Source organism: Gopherus flavomarginatus, chromosome 2 (assembly GCF_025201925.1).
Source record: "Gopherus flavomarginatus isolate rGopFla2 chromosome 2, rGopFla2.mat.asm, whole genome shotgun sequence".
NCBI classification, from domain to species: domain Eukaryota; kingdom Metazoa; phylum Chordata; order Testudines; family Testudinidae; genus Gopherus; species Gopherus flavomarginatus.
The window spans coordinates 215,028,165-215,051,085 of NC_066618.1; the positions used below are offsets into that span (position 1 = coordinate 215,028,165).

The following is a 22,921-nucleotide window of genomic DNA, read 5'->3' on the forward strand; positions in this document are numbered from 1 at the left end:
TAGGCTTAAGAGGATGATATTAACATGCTAATTAGAGCTGGGTTTGATTTCCTCCCCCCCCCCCCCCAAATTTGGCCAGCAAACCAAAGTTCAGAGAAGAATACTTTGGTTTTAATTCTGAAAATAATTTGAATTTGTCAGCAAACTGGAAAAGCCCAGTTTGTGTCATCCAAAAATTGAGGGGGGTGTCCCGTTCTGACCTTTTAGTTTAGTGTTTGGGGCACTTGCCTGGAGGTGTGAGACCCTGATTTGAATACCAACTCTGGAGCAAGGATTCAGATCTCCCCCCTCCCAGGTGGGCATCCTAGCCAATGGGCTATAGGGTTTTCTGGGGTGGACGGCTCTCAACCACTTCTGTTGAAGTTGTTCCACTTTGTGTAATACTTAAATATTCATTGGGCCAAAGAGGGGGGAAAAGTCTATAGCTTGGTGACTAAGGCACTCGCCTGGGAGGTGAGAGATATGGATTCAAATCCCTCCTTTGAATCACAGGATTGCCAGTTTTGTTTGGATGTATTCCTGCAGATTTTGTTACATGACATAATATTAAATTAAAGATTAATCTTTAATTCCTGGAGACTCCAGGACAATGCTGGAGGGTTGGCAATCCTAGAACTACATGTGGTAATAGGCTCGGTTCATATAATTATCTAATCTAAAATTTGTACACAATTTTATTTATTTACTGTGTCCCTCCCTTGTAGCTCAGTAGGTACGTAAAGGCAGCATGCTGTGGTAGCTACAGAACAGTACTTAGAGTTCTGGATTCAACAGGAAAGGACTAGAGAACTGGGTTCCATTCCCAATGCAGTTACAGATTTGGTTTGTGACCTTAGGCAAGTCACTTAAACTCTTTTGGGTAAAGTCCTGTTCTTACACAAGTCAATGGGGAGCTTTTGCTATTGACTTGAGTGATTGGGATTTTGTTCCTTGTCTAAAAACTGGAAATTAAAGGATGGAAAAAGCACTCTGAGATGCTCTAAATTGCCATAAAGTGTGTGGTACATCTCTTAATTTGCTTATCTATAGCTTACAATTTTCTACAACATTATAAATGCATTCATCGCTTTTTTTTTCTTTTCGCAGTTTTTTTTATCCTGTTCATTATGAAATGCCATTTTGTCCAAATTGTGAACAGTGGCAAATATTTGTCTGAAATGTGTGAAAGCGACTAGAAGACACTTCTAAAAAACCTGCCTAAAAATTGAACTTCACAATATATAACTGGAATGACAGTATATTTGCTTAATAATCATTTAACAAAGCAGTCTATTACTGACATGTAAGGTATAGAGTAAATGCGTTTCTCTTGTACATATTTTTGTTTTAAAATATTAAACGAAATTAAGGTGTACACATACAGTTTATGATGAAGTGAAAAATTTACTTGCAGGTTCCGCATTCTAGTTGGGATGCTGTCCTCTGAATTTAATTTTGCACTGGCTAAAATTTGATCTGAGTTGAATATTTGTGAACGATAATACATCATCCTGTAACAGAGGCAATGTTTATGCATTTTAGAGATAATTGCTATTGCATTTCAGGGAAGGAGACTGGTGGGAAGCAAGATCCATTGCGACAGGAAAGACTGGCTACATCCCGAGCAATTATGTAGCTCCTGCAGACTCCATTCAGGCAGAAGAGTAAGGCATTATTCAGTCTTCCGTTAGTCATTTTTGCCCACAATTTACTAGCAAAGAATTGTATGTAGAAACTAATTTATTACAGTGCCACATGAGTACCAAGATAACATTTAATTCAGTAAAGTAGGAATATGATGCTTCTCGCTAATTAATGAATAGGAATACTACTTAATAATAATAAGTATAGATATGTGACTACCTTTTTAGTAGAATTGTTTATTGAGGGGTGTGTGTGTGTGTGTGTGTGTGTATGTATTTATATTAAATTTAAAAAAAAAAAAGTCAAGAATGTGCCCAAGTGTGAAGATACCTCAATTGGTACACATACACTTTAATGTGTTGTTGCTGACATCTAACAGCCATCTGTTTTTCAGTCAAGATATGTACACTTTGGAATGTTGTTTATTAACTGGGGTGGGCAGACCCAGCAGGATCCATCACCCTGACAGTGAGTGAAATCAAAAGTCTAAGCAAACCTTTTACACAGATGGTATTCCCAAGCTGTCCAGGGTTTAAAGCCATTGATTCCTCCAAATCTAAGGGACAGATCTGTGTTAGGGGACAAAAAATTGCTCAGCATCCCCAAAGAGCTCTGATAATAGAGGCAACATTACCATTTTTACTTCCAGCACTTCTTACAACTGAGTACAGACACCACCCATAATCTTTAATGTATTAATTAAGGAATCACCTGAAATTACTTCAGGGATTCTGAGATGTCTCAGGTAGTGCTTGTTTGCTAGGTGGAGGGTACCTAGTTATTGCATTAAGACTTACAGAGCTCTACTGCCTTTGCCTCCACAATGCTGGCAGTGGGAATGTTTCCCAGTTTCCATTGCCCTGTTGTGTGGTCAGGACTTTTCCAGTCCTTCACACATCTCACTGCACTTCTGGGAAAGTAACCCAGTTCCCAACTTGCTTCCTGAATCACACTGAAGTCTCAGATTGAATCACTACTGCTTCTGCTGCCACTACCTGGCCCTTCAATATTGAATAGCAACTGCATCAGAGAGACAACCATTTCTTCTTAAAAATTAAATCTTTCAGTTGCTTACAAAATGCTGCTCTATATAGCCAAAAACATATTTAAAATTCCTAACAGAAGTTTATCATAATTACTGTGGCTGCAGTGCTGCACCTGTGATAGCCAAGCAGTGGCATCAATGAAGCTGGCAGTGCTGTACTACCCAAGGTTCAGGGATTGTTTCTGGAAGTGAGATGTTGCCCAAAGAGTTACTCTTGGGGGAATTCTGCATCTCTGCACATGCACAGAATTGATGGTCCCGCAGATTTCTTTGCTTCCCCGCAGAAAAATGACTTCTGACAGGAAAGCAAAGGGAAGCCGTAAGAGCAGTCACACGTCCTTCCCCTGCAATGCAGGCAGATCAGTTTGAGCGCCCAGAGCAGCTGGTAGAAATGTAGATCACTGCCAGGGCGGAGGGACTGTGTAGTCATGTAAGAAAGAAAGAGATACATTCTGTCCCTCTCGCTTTGTATTGCGGCACGCTTGATGTGAAGGAGCAGGGCTTTGGGGTGTTTCTGAGGAGGTAGGTGTTGGGCAAGCTCTATCCCCTCAGGCAGAGTAGAATGTAGCAGCCTGCCTGCTTAGTGAATTGTTCCTGTTGTTCTTAGTGAATTCCCCCGGGAGTATAAAACAGGTTTAAAAATGTGAAGGCTCCTTTACATTGCCAGAGTGGTGTAAAGGAGCCTTATTGTAAAGGACAGTGTGACCTTATAAACGCTTATGATGCTTTAGTGATTAGAACTGGTCTAAATTTTTGGACTGAAAAAATTTCCTATCAAAATGTACTCCGTGAACTGTTTGCTACTGACCTTTTTGGAGATGGTCAGTAGCCAATATAAATTGTGAGTTTGAGTCCCCAGCCCTCACTTGCTCTTCAGTTGCCTATGATGTAACACTGAGCATATGGCTGCATATATTTGTTGATTAATAACTAGAAGTGAAGGGTCAATACTAGCTACATTATTATTAGATGGGGGGGTTGAGGATTTCCTCCAGTGCTCCCCACTCCCATTCTCCATCCATTGTATTATAGTTTAAATAAATTACCAAAATAATTGAAACCAGCATGATTATATTGCATTATTTTAACAAATAAAATATGCAGAACTTTAAAATATTATGTGCAAAATTTTAAATTTTTTGGTGCAGAATTCCCCCGGAGTAAAGAGTATAGGTAGGAAAAGGAAGGATTGTAGCAGGTGAGTGAGAAGGCTGGGTCTCAAGTGTATAAGAGAGGCGACAAGCTGATTTTAATCCTTTAACCATTTTAAAGAATTGGCACTTTATTAAATATTGCTGTAGTTCTCAAAATGGGATGATCCAGAGTTCAGTTATTAGCCCTTGACTTTTAAGAGCATTTACAGATTGTCCGTTGAGCTTGCCAATGGACTTAATGGGGAAAGAGCATCACACACTATGAAAGGATTAGTATTTTGCCTCCTAGGCAGTCACTTCTGAGCCTGAAAGAATTATATTGTAAACTTTTTGAGGCAGGAGCCATGTCTCCTGTTTGCCTTCTGAACACTACCATAATGTACATATGAAATGACAGTGAAAAGTTCATCGAAATCCTCCTTCTTATTTTTTTTCAAGGGGTAAAATAAAATGGCCGTTTAAAAATTATCTTGTGGAATGTTGTAATACTCTGATGAAGAGGACTTTCAATGGGAGGTAGTTACTCAAATTGAAAGCCTCTTCATTCAATAAGATAGTTTACACCCAGTCAGTTTAAAAGTATAAATTGGAGTGGGGAGGCACCGGTACCTGTAATTTGAAAATAAATGTGTGTGTGTGTGTGTGTGTGTGTGTGTGTGTGTGTGTGTGTGTGTGTGTATATATACAAATTACAAGTATGGTATGGCAGAAAAATAATAGTGTGGTGTGCTAAAAAATTTTTACTAGCTTGAGTTTGGAATGCCTAATTTTGTTTGCAGATCATTCAAAAGGAGTGCCGATAAAGCCATTATATACCGGACCTTTACTTTTTTTCCCTGTATGATCTGCAACAGTTTTAAAAACATTTTAGAGAGATTATTGGTACTGTTTTTCACTTCCCTCCACCTATAAAGCTAGCCTCGCTTGATGCCATGATTCTAAATGCACAACCCTCAAATTAAACACTAGAAACTTTAAAAAAAAATTTGCATCCTTTCATGATTTTTGAAGCACAGTATCTTATCTACTGGGCTAGGAATAAGTGCTGTTCCTAGCCATGGTGGTTCACAGTGTGGACCTTAAACCTGTACTGGCCCATGTCTCTAAATTTTGCCTGTCCTGCAAATCAGGAGAGTATATTTTGGGGGTGTAAAAAGGAATTACTTTTTATGGCTCATGTCTAGGCAGGGTAAATGGCAGCTGTTTGGAATGTTAGAAATAGTACAGAGATGAACTAGTTGGCAGAATGCAGGTGAGGGGGTAAAAAGTGCTTATTATATGGATAGTTCCACGTGCATAGTACAGGTGTGTGTGTGTGCACGTGCATGCACTTGTGCGTACGCATACTTTAAATTACATTATCCTCCTGTTTTACGTGTAACAAGGCTGCTAGGAGGAGGGATAGTAAGGAAGCATGGGCTGCTGCAGTGTTTTCAGTATGCTGGTAATGTATTTTTTTTCATATGATCCAGCCTGTGCTGTTGAGCCCAGTCTCTGAGGAAGATCAGAAGAAGGTGTTAGGTTTGATCCTGGGTTTTGTTATGTTCTGTTAATATGTCAAGGGAACTTAGAGCTTATAGAGAGAGGCTTCTTTTTGTATATTAATGTATACAAATTATGGGACAGATTAAATAATCAGTTTGTGAGCACCAATAGGATAATAGGGTTGTAAGGAATAGCCAGCCAAACCAACTTAATTTCCTTCTTAGACAAGGTTACTGGCCTAGTGGATGTGGGACGCGGTATATGTGCTACGTCTTGATTTTAATAAGGCTTTTGTCACAGTCCCACATTACATTTCTAATAAGCAAACTAGTGACGTGGTCTAGATGAAATTACTGTAAGGTGGATACAGAACTGGTAGAAAGACTATACAGAGAGAGTAATTATCAATGATTCGCTGTAAAACTGGGAGGTTTTACATAGTGGGCTGCTGCAGGGATCAGTCCTGGGTCCTGTGCTATTAATATTTTAATTAATGACTTGGATAAAGAAGTGGAGAACACGCTTTTAAAATTTGTGGATGACACCAAGCTGGGAGGGGTTGCAAGCACTTTGGAGGATAGGGTTAAAATTCAAAATGACCTTGACAAATTGGACAGCTGGTCAGAAAGTAACAAGATAAGCTTTAATAAAGACAAGTGCAAAGTATTTCACTTAGAAGGCAAAATCAAATGCACAACTACAAAATGGGGAATAACTGTATGGGAAGGTAGTAATACTGATAAGGATGTAGAGCAGTGGTTCTCAGACTTTTGTACTGGTGACCCATTTCACATAGCAAGCAGGGTTTGGGCAAAGCAGGGTTTGAGGTGGAAACTGACAGCTCGCAACCCCCCCATGTAATAACCTCGTGACCCCCTGAGGGGTCCCAACCCCCAGTTTGAGAACCCCTGGTGTAGAGGTTATAGTTGGTCACAAATTGAATGAGAATCAACAATGTGATGAAATTGTGAAAAAAGCTAATAGTATTCTGAGGTGTATTAACAGGACTGTCATATGTAAGACACGGGAGTTAACTGTCCTTCTCTACTCAGCACTGGTGAGGCCTCAGCTGGAGTACCGTGTCCAGTTCTGGGTGCCACACTTCAGGAAAATGTGAATAAACTGGAGAGAATCCAGGAGAGAGCAACAAAAATGATTTAAGCTTTAAAAAATCTTACCAGTTGTTCTCCCTGTCCACTGAAGGTAGGACAAATAGTATTGGACTTAAACTAAAGCAAGAGAGTTTTAAGTTAGTTTGAAAGTTTTTGCTAATACCTATAAGGTAGATAAGGTCTGAAATAGGCATTCTAGGGACATTGTCCCACCTGTTTTTAAAAACCTCCAGTGATGTAGGGTTCCACAAACACTTGTCAGGGATGGTATGGGTTTACTTGGTCCTGCCTCAGTGCAGTGGGGCTGGACTTGATGATTTCTCAAGGTCCCTTCCAGCCCTGTATTTCTGTGCTTCTATGAAATGAATAGAAAAATATAATCTGTAAAATATGCTAGCACAGTGCACCTTAATGTAGAAGTCAGAATTTCTTTGCAGTGAATAGAAGCTCAGTCCAGAGCTTTTTGCTGTTAAGAGTGAAGTCAGATACTTAAATCCCTGCTGTTCCTTATCAGTAGTCCAACAGATAGTTCACGCAAATCTATATTACTACTATATTGAGATGAATATCAGTGTTTGGGAGTTTGCATTATGAGCAGAAACACTTCAGTATTTGGCCTTCTGTTATAAATCACTACATGAGTAATGATGATTAAGCAGCATTGCATCTGTATCTCAAGACCTTGCTGCCTATTTAGATGTAATGGTCTAGGAAAGGCCCCTAAGATTTGAAAGGGGAAAAAAAAGTGGAATTTATACAAGCAGAATTTATAGTGCTATTTTATGCAGATTATTACCACAGTATCTTCACTTACCTTATCAAAGATTTTCTTAAACTTCTTCTAGATGGTATTTTGGTAAGATGGGCAGAAAAGATGCCGAGAGATTACTTTTAAATCCTGGGAACCAACGTGGTATTTTCTTAGTACGAGAGAGTGAAACCACTAAAGGTATTTTTTTAAAGCTTACTTCCTTTCTAGGGCAAAAATATATTGTTTCATATATACACACTTCTTTGTAAGAAACAAAACTTTAACTGTTTTTTCTAGGTGCTTATTCCCTTTCTATACGTGACTGGGATGAGGTCAGAGGCGATAATGTGAAACACTACAAAATCAGAAAACTTGACAGTGGTGGATATTATATCACAACTAGAGCCCAATTTGAGACTCTACAGAAGCTGGTTAAACACTATACAGGTAGGCTGAAGTCTGTATGGTCCAATACTAGTTTAATGATTTTTACAAGAAAAGAAATTTGAGTAAATGGTACAAGGGTATGTTTACATTGCAATGGGCTCATTCAGGCTTGAGCCCAAACCCCCCTTTTGTCTACAGACTCATCTCTCAGGCTCGGACCTAGGAATCCAGCAGCGACCAAAGGTTGGGCCTATTACTTTTTGATGTAGACACAAAGTGCATGCACACACCTCTTCGGGACTCTGGGAATCTGACAAAAGTATCCCATGGGACAACTTCCATTGTCTTCTCTATCCCAAGAATCTCCTGTCGACTCCAGGGAAATGGAAGCACCCCCCCTTGGTGTAGTGCAGCAGCTCCATGAGTCAGCGTTTAACTTTTCTGTTGTCTTCTGAACACTGAGCTGCAAACATGCCATCAGAGAGCCTTCTGTGTGTACAGTGGAGACTGAGCAGAACAGGCCTTTTGCAAAGTACACTGCTTCGTGGTCATGGGTGCACAGCCAGATTTTGGTGCATCTCTAGAGTGAGCCCAGCAAAACAGTGGATTTTAGTAAGAGTACCGGGAATGACTACACATACCAGCAAATAACAAAGAAGCTGGCAGCACTGAAAATTAACCAGAGTGGATTAAGTGGCTCAAGACTGAGTACATGAAAACAAGAACCAAAACTACACCTTGGACAACTTGCCAACATCATGCCTGTTCTATATGGAGTTTGACTGGATACTAGGCACTACACTGAACATGGAGCCAACAGTAGTGCACCATGACTTGGTCAGCCAGAATGGCTCCCTTCTAGTCCCAGAATCCAACGTGGGGACTGATAGGAGCCAGCAGCAGGTGCCAAGTGATTACAGTGAAGTGACTGTTACTGAAACCGGTCCCAGAGGAGGTTTTTGTAGCAGGAGAAGCAGCAGCACATCCTGGGGCCATACTCAAAGGAGCTGTTTGATTTCCCCCACCCACCCACCTGCCCCCCTGGAGGCACAGCCCACTGTGGAACCTGCAGCAAATACTGAAGGGACAGAAGTTGCCCCTGGACCTGGTAAGTTTCTGGCTCTATTTTAATGTTATATTACTATAGGGATAGGAGGGATTTCCATCCTATGAACCAATGCACTCATTATTAAAAGACCCAGCTAGTACTGTGTATCCGCTAATGGCAGATTGTATGCCACCAGTGGCTTAGCTCCCCCCCTTCCTACCTTCCTCCCTCTGTGTGGAGTTCAAAATGGCATGCAAACAGTAAAAGCACCTTGAAAGTGAATTTTTACTAGGGCATTTCTGTTTCTTTAAAGTAACCTTACATTGCCAGGCCTGTAAGTATGTGGCTTTGTAACCACTCAACAGTGTAACGAGTTGCCTGAAAACAGTGATATGGATGGGTGGGTGGGTGAGGCCGAGGTGGGAGGAAATGAATGTGTTCCATTTACAAATCTAGTCCATTTCAGTTAAAGGTAGTCCATAGGTGAAAAAATCATTTGCCCCAAATTCAACTGGGGTTTGAAATTTTGTCCGGAAATGGGGACAAGGCAGGAGAGACAAGGAGGATGGATGTGGAGTTCTGTGTATTTCCATACAGGCTAAGCCATATGGAAGCTAATACATCATCCTGTTGAGTTCCCTTTATGAATTCTGACCCAATCCCAGGTGCTGATAGTTGCAAACTTTTCCTGAAGCAGGAACTCCAGATAGGCAGTCACATTTTGGGGAAGGACATATTTTCTATGGCCACTCCAGTAGCTGACCAGCCCACTTAATTCATAGATGAGCTGTTCAGTCCCTGCACATTTGAATACATAGGTTGCGTACACTGCAGGTGTCCCACCAGCAGCTTGAAATAAAATCTTCTTTGCCAATTGGGCACCACAGCAACTATTCTCTCCCAGAATGTGGAAGTCCTGAAATAATAGAAAAAGCTTTTGTAGCATGGCTGCTGATGGCACCCTGCTAACCCAAGTAGTTCTGCAATTTTTAGAAAACAAAAAACATCTCTTGAATTTTTAACTTACCATTGTCTCTGCACTTCTTTTGCTGAGATTAACCAGGCTCTGTCCAGGGAGCTTCGGTGGTCTGAAGCATTCCTCTTACAATATATTAAAGTTCACTTTGGTAAAGTTTTCTGTCCTTGAATTTCTACAATTTCTATGCTCCTGCAGTGAGCTATTGAGACAATAGCACTCTGTGTCTTGTCCTATTCCAGGCCCCTTGATCTCTACTGGCTGTGGTAGCTCCACAGCTCACCCACACTACAGCAGACACCTGGGTCAGTGTGCCTTCGTGGACCATTCCAAGAGGAAGCATTTCCGTGATGAATTTGTGATTGAAGGTCTGGACATGGTCAACAAGCAGGTCCAATACCATAAACAGAGAGGTATTTATGGCTAGAGGAAAAGCATGGTGAGAGGCAAGAGGAAAGGCTCTGACTGGCTGCACAGCTTGAGGGTAGGGTTTCAGTGAGAGAGCAGGCACTTGCCTCGCAGTTCCTGGAACAAGAACAGCAGCTAAGGATGGAGACCTCAGCAAAAAGAATTGTTTGAGCAGCTGATATCGCTAATGGTCATGAGTAGTGGCTCCTGCTGCATCACCAGTGCCACAGCCTGAGGCCCCTATGTGGTACCCTGTGATGCAGTCAAGAAACGGCTTGGAAAATTCCATGGCTGGGTGGCCCATGCAGTTGGACCCCATGAATGGCTAGGCAGGGTAAGTTTGCCCCGTGTAGTCCTCCATATTGGACCCCCTCCAGTATGGATGCCTCCACCCCCACTGCCATGTTCATGGCAAACAAGGAAAGGACAACGGGGGGGCAGGGCACATGCAACAGTAGAGAGCTTCTGTCTTGTATATGGTTTCACCGTTTGCACTTGTTCATGCACTTTCTGGTTTTTTTTTTGTTTTTTCTCTTAAATGTTCTGTTACTGATGTTTGGCTTGGTAATGGCAGTTGGCTGCCTGGCAATAGGTGAATATTGTACTTGTTTATAAATCTTTTATTTCATCAAGAAAGTGTATTGCGATCACTGCATCACATCATACAATGTGTATTTAAAATAATAAAGATAAACACATTGGGGCAATTAGGAATTAGTTTGCAAACACACTTCCTCAGTATGATTATCTACATAAATCTATACTTCAACCACTTGCTTACATCAATCCATACTGTGAATCAGCCACTGGCCCCATTTCATAAATGGTCCTGTCATTCATAAATACACTTCATGGCAATCAAATCCCCACTGCTCCCCAAGCACTGAAACCTCTCACAGTTGATGACCTGCAGCCCTACCCCTTCACAAGCACATTCAGAAAGGTACTGTTCCCCTCTTCAATTGTGTCATGTAAGTCTATAATGTGAGAGCACAAACCATTCCCAACATCAGTTGCCCAGGTGCATCCAGCTTCATCTGCGGTAGATGCACTTTCTGGCTAAGTATGCCAATTCAGTGGCCCCTTGCTGTCATAGGTCCAGTTAGGGGAAAATGGCTCACCTCTGGTTTCACAAAGATTGAAAAGAGTACAGCACGGTAATTTGGACAACACTGATATCCAAATGGATCGGTAGACAGACATCTCCACCAGGATTCAAATAAACATTTCACAATTATTCTACACCTGCTGACAGTATAATTAAGCCGTCTTTTGCCAGAGTATGGTTTCTTAAGCCAAAGCAAAAGGGTCATGGCGGGGTTCCCCAGAATAATGGTAGGGACAATAACTCAATTTATGACCATGTCATTTGATGGGAAGAGTGTCCCAGCCTGTCCATAAATAGACTCCCGATGAGCGAAAAACCTTGGCATCATGAACTTCCCAATGCAACTCTTGTTGACATTCATAAATCATCTTCTGTGGTCCATGAGGGCATGCATAACGATGAAGTAGTACCTTTTGTGGTTTATGTACTCGTGTTTCTTGAGGAGGGCAGACTATAAGTCCCATCAGTGGTTCCGATGCACTTCAGAAACCCCGTTCTCTCAAAGTCAGCAGTTTACCTCAGGATTATCTTTTATGTCCACGTGGGGTAAACCACACATCTGATTTCCTCAGAAACCACTTTACCCACAATCAACTTTCTGACACCGAACTGGTTGGCAGCGGATCTGTCTTTACGCTGGAGGATTGGGACAAGTTGCCTACAAACTCCAGAAATGTTGCCACCTTCATGCAAAAGTTCAGGACCCACAGCTGGTCGTCCCAGGTCTGCATGATGACGTGATCCCACCAGTCTGTGCTTATGGCCCTGCACAAGAACCGTCAGTCTACATAGGGGGCATCAGCAGCTATACCGAGTGTACTGAGCAGCATCAGCCAGCGCAAGTCCACAATGCCTGGGTATACCTCCACCTGCTCTATCCTAAGCCCTGTAAGATGCCTTTGGTTCAGAAAACACCCCCAAAATGTCCACCAGCACCTCATGGATGCTCTACCTGTTTCCTGACACAGGAGTGAAAGCGCAAGCCAGAGAAGTTCTTCAAAAAGTGCTGCCTCCATGTTGCTGGCTTCGGTAGCTGGGAGTGCACAAACCACAAAGTCTTCTCAGTAGCCTGATCAAACTTCCTGTAATATGCAGGGCGGGCAATAAAGTTTTCCCACCATGCACTGTGGTCAAAGGACTAAGCAGCCACATTTCGGGAGGGTGCTAAGGACTCTGGGATATGGTTGATTTTGATTTGGGTCTACACACTGCAGCATAGACACTGGAGCCCCAGGTTCAAGCCTGGTTTAGAAAAGTCTTAGCGGATTAAGTATCAGTGTGGCTACTGAAGGCCCAGAGTTCTCTAACATGGGTCAGCTGACTTGAGTCCCACCAACCCTGGGCTTCCATTGTAAAGTAGACATACCCTATATGTCTGGTGGTTCTTTTAGTAAGTGTGCTGATTTTTTTTTTTTTTAATAATAATGAAGCTCTTTTTAGCTATGGCAAAAAAAAAAATACAACAGATAACTTTTTGATAGACATTCTTTGTATTTTATTTCCTTTTATCGTAGTCTTTTGCATATTATTTAACTTAAATGATTTCATTTTCCCGTTATCCAGAACATGCTGATGGCCTGTGTCATAAACTAACGACTGTGTGTCCAACTGTGAAACCCCAGACCCAGGGACTATCAAAAGATGCCTGGGAAATACCTAGAGAGTCTTTGCGGCTAGAAGTTAAGCTGGGCCAAGGATGCTTTGGAGAAGTATGGATGGGTAAGAGTATGATATGTGCACATATCCTGTTGGAATTATTTGTTTTTACCTAAAATATCATAGTCTGGAAAGATAATCTGATGAAGAGTTGAAGGCAAAATTACTAATAGCAGTGATATGTGTCAAGGACCGAGCTTTCAATGCATAATCCCCTGTAATTTTTGGATATGAATTCACACCATGAATTATGAGCTTTAGCCAGTAGCAAGGAATCTGCGGTTAGGGGATATGAAGCAGTCCAGCCACCATAAAGAGAGAGTGAGGAGGGAATAGCAATCACAAGTGTGCTGAGAGGAGAAAAGGTGGTTACAAGAAGTAATAAATGAAGAGGGAGATCCCAACAAGAAGTGTGAGGGGAATCAGAATAAAGCTCATTTGAAAAATGGGCTTTAATAATTCCATCTCAGTGTTTCATGTGACTACACAAAGAATTTTGCTTTGTAACTTACTAGATCTCCATTATTAAATTATGCCCTCATATGTATTTGGTAATTCTGTATATTTATATATAGTTAAGTTCAAAGCTAATTTTCAGTATAGTTCTTCCTGCTTTATCCCCTTTAAAAAAAAATTTAAACAAAGAATGAAAGTAGTTTCAGTTAAAAACCTCTTAGAAGCGTAGCTGAGGCAATAAAATGTACTTGTTTCTCTAGGAACTTGGAATGGAACCACAAAAGTAGCAATCAAAACACTAAAACCTGGTACAATGATGCCAGAAGCTTTCCTGCAGGAGGCTCAGATCATGAAGAAATTACGACATGATAAACTTGTTCCGCTATATGCTGTTGTTTCTGAGGAGCCAATCTTCATAGTCACTGAATTCATGACAAAAGGTATGTGATATTAACTGGAAGGCACTAAGTTTAAAAGTTAATAAGTCCCAGTAACCAAAAAAAGTATATTTTGATTCATGTTGAATACTGATATGTGGAAACCTAGCCCAGCATGTGACATTTTGATTAGGTTTTAATGTATGATAGGTCCTGAAATCATCTTTGTTGGATCTGATTTTTTTTCTAGTCTTAATTTTGTGCTACCATGGTGTGTTCAAATCTGCTATAGCCTGTTTCTTTACTGAACTCAACCAGATGGGTTTTGCGAAGGATCTAGATTTTTAGTTGCTAGGAACTAACTGGCAGAGATTGCCTGTTAGTGGCAGAAGTCTTTGTAATCATCCCATTGAATCAATAAAAGTTGTTGTTGAAATTAAAAAAACACTGAGGCTAGTAGGTCAAAAGTTTGAACTACTTGGAATAGTTCTGCAAACTATAAACTGAAATTGTTTGCTGTGCTCTTTCCTCGTGTTTTTCCCCAGTCTACTCCTCGCTCCAAAAAGAGAGAAGTTTAAGGGTTCAGGATGTGTAATAGGCTTTAAATGGTTACTTCTAGTATTAAACAATCTTTAAAAAGAATAGGTCCCAAATCAAATACTTTAATTTTTGAAGAATTTAATCTCTTTTGCTCATCTTGGAGAGAGTTGTGGCAATGTTAGGAGGACAGAAATCAGAGTGAAGTCAGAAACTGAAATTACAAAATTTACAAATTATATCAAAGAGCATATAGCATATAAAATATTTTTAAAACTTTGGATCAGGCCAAATCGGGTGGAGAGGAACTGAAGATTTCAAACTATAAACATAAAAACAAAATGGAAATGAATGAAATGAAGCAGTTTCTCTGATGGCAAAACTTAAAACAGCCTTGTGAAGTCAGGTTTCACTGTTTAGAATAAGCCATTTATGTATGTATGTATGTATGTATGTATTTATTTACTTACTGGAGATGGAATGGTACAGAGCAAAGATTAAAACTTGAATTGGAACGTTGCCAAAACACAGTAAGATTACTTTAAAGAATTACAAAAATCTACTGTACAGTTGTCTATATTACAAATGTAAAACTCCAGCGAACGTTTTCATTTTAATCTGAGACAAATTGTTCATTATTTTTCTGAAAATGTAAAAAGCCAGTGGAGAGGGGAGGGAATCAGTTTGATACTAGTGCATAAACTGTTTTGTTTATGTTTACCCCCAGTAGCATAAAACCATTGAAACAATAAGGTTGTGGCATTTTAATCAAATCAGGTTGATGGGTTTTGTGTTTTGGTGTGGTTTTGTTTTGTAATTATTTTTCATTGTTTGCACTGCTTTTCCCACCCCAAGAGAATTGCCAGTGCTACCTCTCACAGTTCATCTAGCTAGCCTCAGAGACTCCAACATTAAAACAACCTTCTTCAAGGAAAAGAGAGCTGCATGGAAGCACCACAGAGCCCAACAGCATTTTTCCTGGTCAGGCAGATTACTAGAAGTTGGAGTAAGGTCTTTGCTCCTCCACAATACTCGTTCCTCAAGAAACAGGATATGGAAATCTCGTATCTCATGAATTAGTGCAGAACATCAACCTCAGAGATCCTGGTTTGGCCCATCGCAGTTCCTTTAAACAGAAGATTGTAGCAAATGATTTATAAATATATCAGATATATTTAAACTTGTGGTAGTTACAATGATGAGGTTGCTCTGAAAAGTCTGTGACATGTTTATTTTTAACATTTTTCATTCCATTTTTGTCTTACCATTTTGGAAGATGTGACTTTCTTAAATTACCCCAGTTCTTAGAATTTTAACAGATTTTCATACTAAAGAGAACATTTTCTTGAACCCTTATGGTATGCTTACAGCTGGGCAAGCTACTATATCAGAGACCAAGATTTAAGATTGACCATAATTTGTACTCCTTAAAAGACAGCAATTATTAAATCACTGCAACTCCTTTCAAGCAGTAATGATGTTTTAGTGTTCTTTATATAAATGTGATACATAGTTGAGGAAAGACTATTAAAATATGTGTCTCAGAGGAGGGGAGATGGATTTTGGAATCAAGAAGAACGTACAACAAACAAAATTGACAATTCCAGTTGTCCAGTAGCAGTCCATTTTGCTAGTGTTAAGGGTACTCAGCATAGTCCATATAAGATGTGTGTGCCCTATTACTTTTACTGTTCTCATTTGAAATATTATTTACATTTACAAATAGCCATGATATTTCACGTAAGGAGCTATTGCATTTCAGTGGCAGATAGAATGTTTCCTATCTTCTTCTAATCCTGGAGCACCTTTGCAGGAACAGGAAACAGTACAGCATTGCCATTCATTCACTCCTCCATTAAACCCAGCCTGGTCATGTCCCTGTGTATGATGTCCTGCCATCTGGTAACTTGTCAACCTCTAGGTCTGACTGACCTTGCTTTTGTGTGTGTGTGTGTGTGTATATATTATTTGTGTGTGTGTGTATTATTTATGTATATGTATGTATATAAAAATATTTGGCATCCTATCATCTGTTTGTTTTCTGCAGTGTCCCCACCAACATGACCTTTTTGATTTGTAGCCAATCCCATATCCTGATTTTACATCCTACTCTCCTAACATCTTCATTTGTCTTGAAATCATTCCACTTTACACTTGCTATGTTTTGAAGATCTCTCATCTCTACTGCTTCCAGCCTTCTGATGTTGTTTCATTTAATCCAGCTGCTTCCAGACCGTAGACAATACTGTTGATACACTGGTTGGATAAATTTTCACTTTGGTATCAAATGTAATGTTTCCTATACATATACATATATGCTTTTAAATTAAGTTGATAAAAGCAAAGGATACTGCGTAGCTAAAAATGATCGTGCTCCAGTTTCCAGGTGCTAAATATTTAATAGTGCATTTATGGCCAGATGTATTAATGAAGCACTGATGATGGTGATTGGTCATTGAAAGAATTAATGTTGTAATTTTAATCCCTTTATATATGCCAGCACATTTCACTTTTATACTGTGATATATAGCTCTGATAGAGACATCTATATAGTTAAGGTTGCCTGATGCTTTCCATTATAATACCCTATTTTCAGTTCCTGATTAGTCTGGCAAACTTCAACAATTCCTGCAGAAATTTTCTATTGAGAGTGTCTGCCTCTGGCTGAAAAATATATATATGTATTTTTTTTTGTTGATGTTTCAGCAAAATGGTTTTGCTGTTTCCTTGACTGAGGTTATAGGCAAAAATAGTATTTTCCTATGTTAATTACAACCATTTCATTGAAAAGCTGTCCTATATCCATGCTTTAGAGTAGGGACTTGAAGTTTGGCAAAGGTGTTAAGCTCCTTTCAGCAATGTATCTCTTGCTCTTCCTGTGAAAAATCCACTCAAATGTAGCCAAATTAAACATTTCTGTTCATTTCAATTTGCACATGCCCACTAACATGTTTCCTAGTGACTGGCAGCATTATTCTTCAGAGATTCTCTCTGCACTGAACATGTTCCATCCTGACACAGTTTCTATGTGCCTACCAGACTGATCTTGCACCATCCCAGTGCTGCAGGGGTTGAGCAAGCCTTTTCCTGCAGTTGTTTCTTCTTGCTGCTGGTTGCCACTCTGGCACCAGTTACCAGATCTGAGGGCATTGAAACTCTTCCTTTGTTCTTAGTGCTCCCCCTGCTGTCTCCCATTTATCAGGGAGGAAACAGCCTAGCTTGTTCAGTGACAAAGAGATGAGAAGTGGGAAGAGATGGATGGTCTAGTAGAAAAATACTGGGATCATGTAATTAAAGACTGTATTGTAATGCACATGCATAAGTTAGCTGAGTTAAGTCACGTTTCTGAACTTCAGAGTGCTTGATTTTGCAATCTTAACGTTCTTTTGATATACTTTTTTTATGAAATCCTTAATTTATATTAAAACGTGTAATGATTTATGTTCTCAATAAATTACTTGCATAGACTACTTTCTATATACAGGTATCAGAGGGGTAACCGTGTTAGTCTGGATCTGTAAAAGCAGCAAAGAATCCTGTGGCACCTTATAGACTAACAAACGTTTTGGAGCATGAGCTTTCGAGGGTGAATACCCACTTCGTCTATAAGGTGCCACAGGATTCTTTGCTGCTTCTATATACAGTGGCACATAGGATTGCAAGATTCTGCACATGTATCTAAGGTTAGATAATGTATTATTTGAGAAATGATACCTAGTTCTTATAAATCAGTTTTTATCAGTAGAGTTCAGTGTTTTACAAAGGAGGTCAATATTATTCCCATTTTACAGATAGACTATTAAGCATGTGAATAAGAAGTGCTGTTAAGGTGGCATGTGCAAAGTTATCTTGTGCAGTTTCTGGCTTGTAAGTACTTCCTCATGCAACCATAACATTCTATTAACGTCAAGATTTTGTATAGATTAATTAAAGTTTAGGCTAAACCTTCTAAGGATTCCCATGAGTATCCAAGGCATTGTACTGGTAAGTGACACAGCAGCATTTTATTCCTAATGTCTGCTTTCTTCATCTTGACCTTGTGAGCACTTGTTTCTGAAATGTGGTGAAGTAACAGAGATATGGGAGGAGGAGAGACATTCTTATGACCAATTTTTTTATTTTAAACAGAGGAGCATGCAGAATTGGATGAAACTTGCTGTTAGTAATTTTCACATGTGCAGTTAAAAGAACACTATTAGATCGTGCAAACCCAATATTGCATTTTGGAGAAGGAAATATTTAGGGGGAGATTTTCAAAGGCACTGGGACTTTGAAAGTCAGTGGGAGTTGGATACCTAAATCCCATCTGTGTCTTGAAAAACGCCCTCTTAGAGACTTTCAGCTAGACCTTAATGATTGTGTCTGTATTTTTCCTAAATTATATTTATCTTCTTTTTACAGGTAGCTTACTAGACTTCCTTAAAGAAGGAGAAGGGAAATGCTTAAAACTTCCACAGTTAGTTGACATGGCTGCTCAGGTACTCATTTGTTGACTTATACAAAGTATTTCCCACATAGAAAACTTGTTAAAAATGTGAAACAGATATACCAACCGAAAATCACAGCTGAATGTTCTATATGCTCTTACTCTTTACAGCTTCTGTTGAAGTTTTATAATTTGCTACAAGAAATATCTCTGTGTTAGATGTCCTGGAGTAAAATACACTTTATTAATAATCAGTAAGCTATAATGGTCGGCTGTGATATATTTTATAGCAGAACTGGCGCCAAAAAGACTGCTTTGTTATATGTTATGTTTTTGGAGAAATGAGCCTGGTCACCAAAAATAGCTTTTAAATAAAACCTTTCTTTTTCAGATTGCTGATGGCATGGCGTACATTGAAAGAATGAACTACATCCACAGAGACCTTCGGGCAGCTAACATTCTTGTAGGAGACAATCTTGTGTGTAAAATTGCAGATTTTGGTTTAGCAAGGTTAATAGAAGACAATGAGTACACTGCCAGACAAGGTAAGACAGATTTATTTACTGTATAAATAAATCTATATACTTTGAGGTATTTGCTCAAATATGAAATTTAGGGGAGTATCAGAGTACTTATCTACATACTGAAAGTTTATGCATATATATGTAATAATCATACCCTTGAAGGCGTATATGTTTGGTCCCAACCCCCACTACTTTAGTTCCTGCAGCTTTCACTAACAGGTAAACTCTGAAAATTATTTGGTGATAATGGCTTAAGTTATCAAAAATGACTAGTGATTTTGGGAGCCCAACTGCTCAGGCTCGTTGTAGAGGTCTGAATTTCAGAGGGAGGGTACTCAGCTCTTCCTTAAAATAAGGCCCTTTTTAAGTGACCCAAGCTGGACACCAAAATCCAAGTCACTTTTGAAAATCTTGGCCAATATTTATTGCTCTAATGTTTTCCAGTTTGAAAAATCCCTTTATACTAAAAGATATTAAGCCATCCAACTAATTGAACTAGGACAGCAAAAATTAAATTCTGATAAGTGAAAAATGCTGGCTAACTAAGAGGGAAGGAGTTTGGGTGCGGGAGGCAGTGTGGGGCTGAGGGTTGGAATGTGGGACTGGGAGGTGGGGAGCGGGCTCTGGGAGGGAGTTTGAGTGCTGGAGGGGGTTTGGGGCAGGGGATTGAGGTGCAGGAGGGGATGTAGGGTGCCAGATCCAGAGGGTGCTCACCTCAAGCGGCTCCCCACATGCCAAGAGCTGCGGGGGCAGCAGCAGTGCACAGAGTCTCCTGCCACGCCTCTGCCTAGGAGGAGCAGGGACATGTTGCTGCTTCCAGGGAGCCACATGGAGCCAGTTAGGAAGCCTGCCAGCCCTGCACCAACCGGACTATAAACCAGACTTTCTATGAAGATTTAGAAAAATGCCAGTTTATGGAGCTTTCTAGTTCATACGGGGCCAGATAACACAGCTCTGCGTGTGTGTGTGTGTATACAAACTGTATCTAGAAAAAGTCTTTTTTTCTCGCCACTGTTTTAGGAGCCAAATTTCCAATTAAATGGACAGCTCCTGAGGCAGCATTATATGGTCGGTTTACAATCAAATCTGATGTGTGGTCATTTGGAATTTTGCTGACAGAACTGGTAACAAAGGGTAGAGTGCCATATCCAGGTAAGAAAGCATTAAATAAGCCTTTATTAGAAGATATTATGTTATGATAATCATAATGGGATTTATATAGTTTGGTGTTAAGGTAGTGAAACTCAAAAAAGATATTCCTTTAGTCCTAATTTCTCAAACTGCTCATTTGGATCCTATTCCAGTTTACAGTATAATCTTAAATAAAGCTGTTTGAAATCTTCCTCCTGCTCCTTTCTTTTCTACTTCTCCTATATCTGAATCAGAGGTAGAATATTGAATACTGGAAATATGAACAGCTTCTAACAGAAGAAACTTGTCTTTCTGCTAATATATTCGACTGTTAGACTGCCATTTTAACATGCTCCACTTCAGATCTTATTGGAGAAAGCAAAGCTACCCTTTAACAGAATATTAGAGGAGTGAAATGATTTTCCAGGAGGACAATAATGGTGTATAGAGTGCTCCATTATATAAAGTTGCAGAAAGAAATGTCAAGTCCTGTTTCTATAACACTACACGCAGCTTGGGCCTTATTAATAAATAAATTCGAGAAGCCAGGAAATTTTTCTTCAGTCACAGAAAGTCGTCTTGACTCAGGCCCTAAGGATGTTTAATCAGTGTTGTTGATTGATATTCATTACTTTAAATGTTCGGTTTGGTTTCGTTTGTGGTTTTGCTCTGTTTGGATTTTTGTTGGTTATGTGAGGTTTTTGTTTGTTGGCTTGTGTGTTTTTTGCCAGTGTTGTAAAAAGCATAGTTTACATTACATTACATTACATTGCCACATGCCAAATCCTCTTCCCTGCGCATGGGTGAATGCCATGAGTTTCAACGGTAGAGTATTTTTACACCATAGGTTATAGTGTTCTGTGGCTGCCACCACCTGTTGGAGGAGATCAGCAGACTTGCATAATTGAGGATCCATTGGCCATGCCATGTCCTCAGTCTTCTCTGGGTGCTGCTATAAATGGGCTCTGCAGAGCATAACATTCTAATATGTGTGGGCATAGAACCTACTAGCGGAGTTCCTGAATCAGAACACATTGTGCATCAGAACCACATCAATTTGTAATGCTTACCAGGCTATAATCAGCCAAAAAGACAGGGGTGCAACGTTTATTCCTAAAGAAGGCATAATATTTTGAGTGTCAAGGATAAGACTTGCAAATAAGAGTCTTCTCTCAGAATGTAGGCAAGTCCAGAACACTCACTTTTTTAGCATAATTTTGATACCTCAAGATTTTAATGCTGTTGTGACTCATACCAATAACTTCCAAAAAACTATTTCAGTGACCCAGTATGAATAAACGCTATGAGGAAAAGATGACAAGTCCTAAGTAAAATATTTTTACTCATACTTGATTGTCATAATTAGTCATGCTTCTTTAAGACCCAATCCTTTTTCTCTAGGCCAAGTCCAAGCAGCAGGATTTAACACTAGTGGTTTTATAGAGACTGAAGGTGAAACTTACGTTCAGTATGTAGTACCCCAAGCAATGGAACCATTCTGGCAGTTGCTGCTACTGCTGCTGCAGCCTTGAGACTGCAGTAGCAAACACTGCCATTGGTGCAGGAAACAATGCAGCTAGATCCTGGAGGGGCAGATCCTCTAGCCCTAACTCTGTTTTGATGCACTGCCTCTGCCCTTCGACCAATCATAATGTGCAACAAAGTGCAGGGAGCTCCTAAAAAGTAAGGCTCCACAGCATGCAGGCACCTACTCCCTGGGTCCCTAAAATCTGCCTACAGCAGTCTCCTATGCAGAACACCATTTGGACTGCTGTGGATCTCTATGGGGAGAAAGCAAAGTGCATTGCTTAAGCAGTATCATTTAACCACTATGGCTGAGATTTTCAAAGAAGCCTAAGGGTATGTCTTCACTACCGGCTGGATCCGTGGGCAGCAATTGATCCAGCCAGGATCGATTAATGGGGTCTAGTCTAGATGTGATAAATTGATCTCCGAGTGCTCTCCCATCAACTCCTGCAAGAGGCGTAGGGAGAGTCTACAGGGGAGCGGCAGCAGCCGACTCACCATAGTGAAGACACTACGGTAAGTTGATATAAGTACGTCGACTTCAGCTACGTTATTCATGTAGCTGAAGTTGCATAACTTAGATCGATTCCCACCCCCTCCCCAGTGTAGACCAGGCTTAAGAGAGTTAGTTAGGCATTCAAACTCAATGGAATTCAGAGGGTTTAGAGCACCATGCTCCTGTAGGGTCTCTTGAAAATCTCAGCAAACACCTCTTCCCTGAACTAGGACGGCTATTTATCTAATAAAGTGTATTCTGAAATTTTGAACTGTTTGTTTTTTAGGGAAATATTTTGATAATTTTCATAAAGAGTGGCTTTTGAAGGACTCATTTTCAAAAACAGAAAATTGTGGGAGCTGGGAGGGTATTGAGTTTTTTTTGTTTGTTTGTTTGTTTGTTTTAAACTCCACTATTCATTTAGGCAGATAAATAGAGACTTAAGAGCCTAATTGTAAGCTCCTGTTTTGGGAAATCCTGCTCTTACTCCTTTTGAAATGTAAAATGTATTTTATAATTTTTATTCTAATCACATCTGTGTAGCTTTTTGCCTTGCAGTTTAATTATTGCGTGGTTAAATTTAAAGTGCTTTAGGACCCCATAGTATCTTAAATCCCACTGATAAGATTTAAGAATACTGAGTACAGGAGAATATTAAACTTGCGTTCTATCTGCTCGCTTCTGAAATTTCAGA

General features: G+C 39.9%; 1 protein-coding gene across 3 annotated transcripts in view; it reads left to right on the top strand.

The window, feature by feature from the left end:
• YES1 (YES proto-oncogene 1, Src family tyrosine kinase) overlaps window positions 1-22,921 on the top strand; it is a 66,737-nt gene that overhangs the window by 39,127 nt on the left and 4,689 nt on the right. For 2 of the 3 annotated variants that reach the window (XM_050939226.1, XM_050939225.1), the window contains exons 4-11: window positions 1,545-1,643; window positions 7,265-7,368; window positions 7,468-7,617; window positions 12,661-12,816; window positions 13,470-13,649; window positions 18,525-18,601; window positions 18,941-19,094; window positions 20,094-20,225. In XM_050939226.1, the coding sequence (XP_050795183.1) occupies window positions 1,545-1,643; window positions 7,265-7,368; window positions 7,468-7,617; window positions 12,661-12,816; window positions 13,470-13,649; window positions 18,525-18,601; window positions 18,941-19,094; window positions 20,094-20,225 (1,052 nt within the window). Of the gene's footprint in view, window positions 1-1,544; window positions 1,644-7,264; window positions 7,369-7,467; window positions 7,618-7,654; window positions 8,666-9,823; window positions 9,995-12,660; window positions 12,817-13,469; window positions 13,650-18,524; window positions 18,602-18,940; window positions 19,095-20,093; window positions 20,226-22,921 lie in introns of those variants that run through there. The other variant, XM_050939227.1, reaches the window with a different exon arrangement.